Source organism: Cebus imitator, unplaced genomic scaffold (assembly GCF_001604975.1).
Source record: "Cebus imitator isolate Cc_AM_T3 unplaced genomic scaffold, Cebus_imitator-1.0 Scaffold117, whole genome shotgun sequence".
NCBI classification, from domain to species: Eukaryota; Metazoa; Chordata; class Mammalia; order Primates; family Cebidae; genus Cebus; species Cebus imitator.
The window spans coordinates 7,975,491-7,985,271 of NW_016107432.1; the positions used below are offsets into that span (position 1 = coordinate 7,975,491).

At 46.0% G+C, this 9,781-nt stretch overlaps 1 protein-coding gene across 2 annotated transcripts in view; it reads right to left on the reverse strand.

Annotated features, from left to right (window-relative positions):
* Positions 1-9,781, reverse strand: part of STK32B (serine/threonine kinase 32B) — a 440,962-nt gene that overhangs the window by 65,891 nt on the left and 365,290 nt on the right. For both annotated transcript variants that reach the window (XM_017539152.2, XM_037742226.1), the window contains one exon: positions 7,760-7,849. In XM_017539152.2, the coding sequence (XP_017394641.1) occupies positions 7,760-7,849 (90 nt within the window). The remainder of the gene's footprint in view (positions 1-7,759; positions 7,850-9,781) is intronic.

A 9,781-nucleotide genomic window follows, 5' to 3' on the forward strand; every position in this document is an offset into this window, starting at 1 on the left:
TTTTGAGACAGTTTCACTCTTGTTGCTCAGACAGGAGTGCAATGGCATGATCTTGGCTCACTGCACTCTCTGCCTCCTGGGTTCAAGTGATTCTCCTGCCTCAGCCTCCTGAGTAGCTGAAATTGCAGGCATGCACCACCACACCCAGATAATTTTTTGTATTTTAGTAGAGATGGGATTTCTCCATGTTGGTCAGGCTGGTCTCGAATGCCCGACCTCAGGTGATCCTTCTGCCTTGGTCTCCCAAAGTGCTGGGATTACAGGCGTGAGCCACCGGTACCCAGCCTCAGTTTGGGGTTTTTATGGGCTTCGGAGGGAAGGAAGTACAGGCTGATTGGTCCATGGGTCGCCATGGGTGGGCCTGGAAAAAACACCGCAAGTTTTTACTCTGGTTCTTGGAACTGGTGGCCTGGCCCCCAGGCATCAGACCATCCCTGGCTTGAAAGTGGGCTTCATGGGGACCCCCTCCTGTCGCTGTTCATGGTACCCAGGCTGTTTGTGCTGATGGGCTCCTGCAGGTAAGCTCTGAGCCACCCTGAGCACCTCTTCAGCCTCCCTCTCATGCTTGTCAGTGCCCAATGTCTGGAGGGGTCAAGGCAGCAGGGGGCTGGCGTGTCAGTGCTTCCCTGAGCACATGCACACTTGGCTGGTATGTACTCAGGCTTGGCTACAAACCTGCTCTGAAGTTGGAGTGGGTACCAGGAGCGGGGAGAGTTCAGGCAGTGGGAACAGGTGCCTCTGAGCCTAAGGGGGAATGGGGTTTCCCTGAGAGCACAGGAATGCCCAGGTTTGCAGCCGCAGCTAAGCAGCTACAGCTGCACCCAGGAGAGCAGGGATCCCGCCTCTCCAACTCAGAAGGGGGCGGCGGGGCTTCCGCCTGTTCCTGGCTCCTGTTGGCTCTGTGGAGCACGGACCCCTGGCTGCACCTCCCCCACTGCAGAGGGGCCACTGCTGCCATCACCATCACCATCCCTGTGTGCTCACCGCAGTGTCCTGGGGGAAGGGAACTGACATTCGGTGAGTGCTGACAACGCAACAGCTCATCATCTCTCTAGGGCTAGCACCTGCTATCCCCTGGCCAACACAGCCACTGCAGTGAACTAGGATTTGGTTAGTCTGTTTCCGCACCTGGAGCAGGAGCTCCGTAAGGCAGGGGAATGTTGGATTTGGCTCCGTGTTCCCAGTGTCCAGCATATACCAAATAGTCATCAAATTATTAGCAATCAGAACAACAACATTAATATTGCCTCCTGGTTTCCAGCATTTACGTTTTGTCGGCATTATGTTATATGCCTTCTATACTCACGTCGGTGAATCCTCACAAGCAACCTCCCAAGGCTGACTGCATAAACCATTAACCCCATTTCTCAGATGAGGATTCTGAGAGGTGCTCTGGTTCAGTGACCGACATTTCCTGAGTGTTTAGCATGGTAGGTGCTTTATGTGCACCATGTCTGGTAATGAGATTTACTCAGGTTCACTCAGCCACTAAGTGGAAGACACTCAACTGCCCCATGCTGAAGCCCACACTTCACCTGGACCCATCCCCCATGAGACCGACCCCTAATGCTTTCCTGTTACTCATTTGTTTCTCCAAGGTCACCACTCTTGAGGCCCTAATTCTCTGACTTGATCACAGTGGTCTCCAGCATTGAACCTTCCACTGGTTCCCTGGGCCCTTACCACGGCATTCATGACTCCTGTGGTCCGGCCTGTCTCCTCTCTCCCTCCCCCACTCCTCTTGTTCTGGAAGCTGTAAAACAATGGAGCTAACAAGTTCTCCCTTCACACAAGGCTGCTTTACTCCTCTGTGCCTTTGTATGGGGCTGTTCCGTCTGCCTGAATGTCCTCTCACTATCGTTACCCAACAGAGCACATCCATAAAGTCTAATTCAGATGTTCACCTTCTCCAGGAACCTATCTAAAACTTTCCAAAAAGATCTCATCTCCCCGTCTTCATGCCAGAAGCACCTCCTTCTAGTGGCCACACCATTGTCCTCCTTGACTGTGACCTGTGTACAACTATATTCACTTGATCTGTCTGAGGACGAGGAGAGCAGTATTCCCCTCTGCAGCCCCAGTGCCTAACTAAGCCCCGTGCATCCTAAATACTCTGTAAATGTTTACTGAATGAATGCCCTGCTCTTCATTTCACCTCAAATTAATAAACTCTGAAGCCCTGGGTGGCTGCTGGAACATTTCTGACTTCTAATCTGGCACATTTTAGACAGATCTTTTTTTTTTCTCCAATTGCAAATTCCATCTGCTCTTTTAATTAATGAAAATTCAGTCCTATGCAAATTTTTCTTCCGGGATCATCTTTTGTGAGTTACCTCTGGGAGCTTACTCATCAGCCCATTTTCTGAATCTGTGTTGGGAACATTCTGGGAACTTGTTATTGGGCCTTTGAACTGAACAGCTCAAGTGAGTGAAATAAACAAACCTGTCACTTGGCATTAGGAATTTACAGCCCCAGGAGCTGCAGGATTTCACTTTATTGAGAGAGCCCTCCCTTAACCCCATCTTCCCCACTAAACTCCCACTGCCTGGTACTGTTACCCAACCACAGTGTCTCAAAATACAACCATTTGGAAAATCAGCTGTGCCCTCTAAAGCCCATAAAAATATCTTTTGCACATTTGGCCATTAAGTCAGGCCGGAAGCTTTTCTAATTGGAAGGACACCAGTACTCTCATATACAGCTGGGACAATGAACTTATAACTTGGCTGAGAAAGTTGTCGTTATGATCCAGGAGGTCAGTGTCTAAAAGGCAGGTTGGTGTAGCAGCAAAAGCATAGACCTGAGATCCAAACAGACTTGGCTTCAAATTCTGGCTCCTTCACTGACCAGCTCTGTGGCCCTGGGCAGGCTAATTAACCTCTCTGGACCTCAGGCTCCTCACACATAAAGTAAGACAGCTGTGGAAACCTCATGTGAATCTTCTGAGGATGAAATGTGAAGACAAGCAGGTAGCAGGGTCCCAATCCAGGTCAGATTTCTTCTCCTTTTTGAAGGCAGGCCATGGAGGAGAGTGGCCAGCTGGGTCCACATGGCTCTGCTTTCCTAGAGGCCAAGAACCCAGATTGGGCTGCTTCAGACAGTGTGAGGCAGGGAAGGAAGCCAGGAAGGAGGCCAGGAAACCCAAGTACAGCCTTTGAGGAGGCTCGGGTGAGTCTACTAGGCACGGTGCCATGTGCAGCAGAGACGTCAGGGCTGGCAGAAAACTGCCTTGAACTTGGCCAGGTGCGGTGGCTCACGCCTGTAGTCCCTGCTCTTTTGGAGGCTGAGGGAGGCAGATCACCTGAGGTCAGGAGTTCAAGACCAGCCTGGCCAAAGTGGTAAAGCCTCATCTCTACTAAAAATACAAAAACTAGCTGGGCATGGTGGTGCATGCCTGTAATCCCAGCCACTCGAGAGGCTGAGGCAGGAGCTCGCTTAAACCCCGGAGGTGGAGGTTGTAGTGAGCCGAGATCGCGCTACTGCACTCCAGCACGGGCAGCCAGAGCGAAACTCTGTCTTGAAAAACAAAATGAAACAAAACTGTCTTGAACTTCCCCGGTGGTCAAGGCTCTACACTCCTTGACATCAGCTTGCTTTTTGGAAACAGTGTGAAGGCAATCAGAACAAATCTGTAGGAATACAGTGCAGGCTTCTAATGGGAGTTGCTGCCCTTACCTGGCATCTCTGTTCTTGGCCCTCCCTGGTGGGATGTCCTTCTCACCCTCCACCGGCCCCTTCCAGCACAGCATTGTTGAACCTCAGAATCGGTCCTCTGCCTTCCTGCATCCTCCCTGGGGGATCTCATCCACTTGCTTGGCTATGCTGCATCTCAATGCTGGCAGGTTCTCCATCCACATTACACCACTCCACAAACCTACTGCTCTTGCTGTGTCCCCTACAGAGTTAACACCACTCTGTTGCACAGTCCAGAGACCCGGGAAGTAGCCTTTGCCCCCATTCTCCATCCCATCAGTTGCTGAATACTCCCATTTAATCTCTCTTGAATCTCAAGGCAGTGACCTCATCGGTCAGACTTGCCCCAGCTCCAGATTCTTCCAGAAAGGGTTTTCAGAAAGGTCGTCAACAAAAAAAAGCCATGTTGGAGTAAGTGTTCAGGCTCCCATGAAGACTAAGACTACTTGTAAGCAGATGTATTCACTTATATGGATATCTGCTGGTATTTTTGCTAAAAAGGAGTTGCGGTCATGAGAAGCCAGGTTGAGATGTACTTCAGAGCTTGGGTTTTGGAGTCACATTGACCTGGGTCTGACTCTTGCCAATAATGTCAGTGTGGGAAAGTCACCCAACCTCCTTACCTCCATTTCCTTAACTCTAAAATGGAAAGAAATACTTGTGTCTATCTCATGTTTGAGGGCATTAAAAGAAGTTATAGGTTATAGTTAATGAGCTTGTCTCCACATTAAATGAAATTATAGGTGGAAAGCACTTAGCTCAGTGCCTGATGTGTAGTAAATACTCAAAAGCAAGTTGCCTGTTACTTATACCATTGCAAGTATTTGTAGCCAAACTTTATTTAGTCAATTTATTTAATAAATGAAAGATTAATGACATGAGTAATGGATTCTAGGGAGATGATGATATAGATTTTGAATCTCCACAGAGCAAATAGATGGCTAAAGCAAAAACGCATGGATGCATTTGCTGCAAAATTAAGTTGTCCCCCAAACCCTCAAAATACAAATGGGTAGGAGCAAAACACCAACAGCGACAAGACCTGCATGGTAGCGATTTCTACACAGAAAGAACAAAGCAGTATCCTATGGACCAGAAAACTGAGAACTCCAAAACACTCAGCAGGTATTCACTGGGAAGCACAGCTGACCACTTTGAGAACAGCAGCTGAAGCTGGTAGGATTTTGCCCAGTCTAGTATCAGGAGCATTCAAATAGCTGTTGATAAATTCTGGAGGAGGTGGAAGAGTCTGGGACATCAAAATTCTATAATCCACCAGCCACAGCTCCTTCCAGGAAAAAGCCCCAAGGAAAAACTGTGTGAAGTGAAGTGAAACCAAAATGCATCAGGACAGGAACCCTGCAGACAAAGGAAAGAGAAACTCCAGATACAAATGGGAGAGGAGAACAGAGCCAGGAAACCTTAATAACAAGCTGCCTTAGATTTTGGCACTTCGCAAACAACACAAGAGATAGGTCTGTTAAGTTAGGAATGCTATCCTGAACCACACCATCTTCTACAAGTTCACAAAATCAAAGTTCACATAAATAAGCAATTTCTACCCCTCTGTCTTGCTGGAGGCCCCTTAGCTGGTTTTATTTTGATCTCAAGTCCAAAGGTGGAATTTATCCTTCCAGGGAAATAAATAGTCATTTCTTTTTAAATGTGTAAGAAAGTCATTAAGAAGGTTATAGTGGATCCCCAAAAACCTAGTGTTCATGAAGTTAGGCTGGACTTTAGACTTTGCCAAGGGCCCAGAGAGGTCTCTTCTTCCTCAGGCCATGTGGAGCTCAAACCCTCGACCATGCCCAAACTAAGCCTCGTCCCCCCACCCCAATACCCACGTGCAGCCCTAACTCCTCCGGGCTGTGTTAGGCACTGTGTATGAGGTCAGAGAAGAAAGATTTTTGGTTGTTTAATTCAATATACATGCCCTATAAGGCACAACCTGACCAGAGTTAAGTGAGGCCAAACTGAAAATGGCATTTTCACTGCTAAATGACAGACAGCAGCAGAGAGTTCAGCCAAGATGGCGACTCCTCATCCCAGTGGTTAGTCTTCTGCGGCAAAAGTTGCACCTCTGGTTTGGTACTGCTTATAAATGCTTCATACAGTTATCAGATTCTACTCTTCCTAAGGTCTCCTTCTTCCATTTGAAAAAAGAAAATGAAAAGAAAACATGAATAGCTGTAACCTCTGGGAGAAAGATATGAAAAAATATGGGCTTTAAATCTTTGTGCACTTTTGTGCTGTACTGATTACATTTTCTAGCCTTAAACACGTATTTCTTATATTATTTGTAATGGTAAATGGGGATTATCTAGGCATATAACTTGTGCATATGATATATTAATAAGAATCAACAATATTGAAACAAAAGAGGAACAGAAAAGTATGAAAGTCAAATTCCAAGTTATTGTAAGTAAGAAGAGAATGAAGAGCAGAATAACACCATTGGAATAAAAACACACAGAAAGATGTGCTGATAAAACAGACTGAAACCATTGCCTACTTTTCAAAAGAGTTAAAAGACACAGCGATGGGTTGTTTCATTAATGGCCCTCCAGTTAATCAGCCTTCTGACACCTGTACCCCATGCAGTTCCCTTCCATGTGGTTGGCTATGTGACTTGCCTTGACCAACTGAACATCAGGAAATGTGAAGCAGGCAGAGTTCTGATAAGCATGGGGGAAGTGGCTCTACCATCTTATCTTGAAACCATGTGAGGAAGCTCACTCTAGCCACTTTGATGATGAAAGACCACATAGAGAAAGAGAGATATATTCATCTCAGCTGTCCCAGCTGAACCCAGCTCCCAGCTGACCTACCAGCTGAATGCATCTTCACGAGTGAGCCCAGCCAATCCTGAAGAGAAACAACTTGGTCAACCAACAGAATTGTGAGAAATAACATTGCAATTGTCCTAAACCACTATGTTTTGACACAGTTTGTTACACAGTAATTGACAACAAATATAGACATTCAGAATTAACATGTAATAAAAGCATTAACAAAATTACATAAGACATAAAAAACAACATAAATTAGAATAAAAAACTCAGAAATCAGGTGAGAGAACTTAGGGAAAAAGAAATAAAGGGAAAATGATTTCAGAAATGAAGACTTCACTAGAAAACACACAAAACAAAATACAATAGATAATACCTTGGGAGAAAGAGAAATATAACAATGGGAACTTTTTTTGTTTTTTGAGACAGAATCTCACTCTGTCGCCCAGGCTGGAGGGCGGTGGTATAATCTCAGCTGACTGCAACCTCTGCCTCCTGGGTTCAAGCAATTCTCCTGTCTCAGCCTCCCAAGTAGCTGGGACTACAGGCATCTGCCACCATGCCAGGCTAATTTTTGTATTTTTTTTTAGTAGAGACAAGAGTTTCACCATATTAGTCAGGCTGGTCTTGAACTCCTGGCCTCAAGTGATCCGCCTGCCTCGGCCTCCCAAAGTGCTGGGATTACAGGCATGAGCCACCACACCTGGCCAAGAACATTTTTAAAGAAATGAAGCCAGAGGTAATAAAGATTTGAGGGACAGTGACAATTGTTGAAGATTGGCAAAGAGGATCCAGCATTCAGATAGGAGGCATCCATAACCAAGAAATCAAAAGCAAGAGAACAGAATGAATACTAAAAATGATAATTCCATAAAAAGTCCTTAAAAAACTATTTAAAACTACACATTGAAAGAACACTGGGTGCCTAGGAATATAGATTCCGAATGACCACCACCAAGTTAAATTCTGGCAAATACTGAACATAAATGGAAAAGAAAATACTTGTTTCGTTTGCTACCCTCTCAAGCCTGAGCTCTGGCTCTCTGGCTGAGCAGGAGTTCTCTAGAAAACCAAGCGGGGAGAGGTTGCCAAGCAGAGACAGCTTGGAAAGGTCCAGAGCTTTGAGAGAGCATTTTATCTACTGGGAACTATGGAACCTCATGTGAGCATGGGGGGAGGGTGTACAGCGGGGGCAGTGGCAGATGAAACAAGAGAAGGATGCTGAGTCTTAGGCATTGAGCCTGCTCACATGAAAAGAAGGGGCTGGAACACTCACCCATGTAGGGCTTGGTGCCAGCCATGGAGGAAGCCCTCTCTGCTCCTTTTACTACCGTTGCTATGTTGAAGTCTGTAATGTGAACATGTCCTGCAAATACAGAAACAGAAACTCAAGTTAGCATGGGCTGCAGGCAGCTGGGTATTTAAAGCTGTGTTTTGAGGCAAGGTGGATACAGGAAGAAAACATTAGAACTTCTATTTATAATGCTATTTTATCTGATACTTTAAACATGTTTATTTTGTGTGCATGTTTCAGAATGTGAATTCATTTGGTAACATAGGCATATTAGTTTTGCATAAATATATTGAGGGGCAGGATACATTTTTTATGGATTAAAAGTTTAGAGAGACTGATGTGGAGAATTAAAGCTCCTGGAAATAAACAAGACAGGACAGCCCAGACTCTTTCTCCCAGGAAAGCTGTAGGTGGGCTGTGGCTGGGGCAGGGGTGGGTGGAGAGGATTCTCCCACTCAGAGGATACTGCTTGTTCTGCTGTTTGTCCACTATGGTCATTGGAGACCTTAGTACTGTTCTTGGTGAATTTAGTAGGGAGAAGTCTAGGGGGTTGAGACCACCTCCCATCCAGGCTGAAGTGATGGCAGTGGATGGGGCATGGATAGGCTGGGTGCACCTACAAAGTAGGTGTTCAAAAAACAGGACAAGCAAAGAAGAAGGAGAGAAAGGAAATGAAGGAAACAAAGTGATGTGCAGGTAAAGGAGATACATAGAAGAGAAGGAGGGAAGGGGATAGGGAGGAAGGAAACACCCAAATGGTCACTACTTGCTTTGTGGGGACTTTTGATCAGTACTTGCTTTTTGGGGAATTTGGTACATATAAGATTCCAGCTCAGAGATCCTTGGATAATAGTTACAACTGCACTTACATTTCTATTTTTCTGTCATCACATCATGTGAAAATGGCTGACTGCATTTTCACCAAATCTGAGAGTGGCATTTGGGATGTGGGACTTAAATGCATAGATGGGTGGCATATGCAAAATTGACTTGGAGGGAATTGGAAGGCATCACCAAGAGATGGGAAAACACATTCTGGAGCAGGTACATTGAGGCATGCTGAGAAGCCCACAGGACTGCATATGGGAGAGGCATGCTTGATGTGATCAGCTACAGTGGACAGAAAAAGCACTAGCAGTTTAACATACAACCCTCTAATCTCAGACTCAACTGCCAGCACTGATGTGTGAGCAAGCTGCTCAGCCACCAATCTGTTCAGTGGTCCTAGGTGAGATGCAGCAGCAAGGTATTTATTCTGTGAGGATTTGTAATACTCTTCAGGTACTTGTGGATGAAGCTTAAGTCACCCAGCCAGGTCTTTGCTAGGATGCACAGTATTCCTACCTAAGTAACATTCCTAGAACATTCCCAGGCTGCTTTGGCCTCTGGGGCTTCCTCAGGTCCCCTCCCTGTGGCTGCAGTGAGTATCTCTCCATTCAACCATCCATGGTCCTGCCTGAAAAGAGGCAGTGTGTAATAGTAATTGGGTGCACAGACTCTGAGCAAGACTGCCTTGGTTTAGGCCTCAGCTTTGTTGGGGGTAGCTGTAGAACCTTGGGCAAATAACTTAATCTAGCTGGGCTTCAGTTTCTCCATCTATAAAATGGGGATGATGATAATAAATCTCCATCTCAGAGGGCTGTTGCAGAAGTCAGGGAGTTAATACACATAAAACAGTTAGAGTGATGCTGACATGTAGGAAGTAGAGAGGCTTCTCTTAAGTGTTTGCTCTTAGCATTATTATCCTGCCAAGGAGTAGCTCCAAACCCACCTTCTCCAGCCAAGACCAACACATCCCCTGCACCCTTCTGTTCCCTTATTTCTTCTTCTTCTTTTTTTTATTTTTTTTTGAGATGGAGTCTCACTGTGTCTCCCAGGCTGGAGTGCAGTGCTGCAATCTCAGCTCACTGCAATCTCCACCTCCTGGGTTCAAGTGATTCTCCTGCCTCAGCCTCTTGAATAGCTGTGATTATAGGTGCACGCCACCACGCCTGACTTATTTTT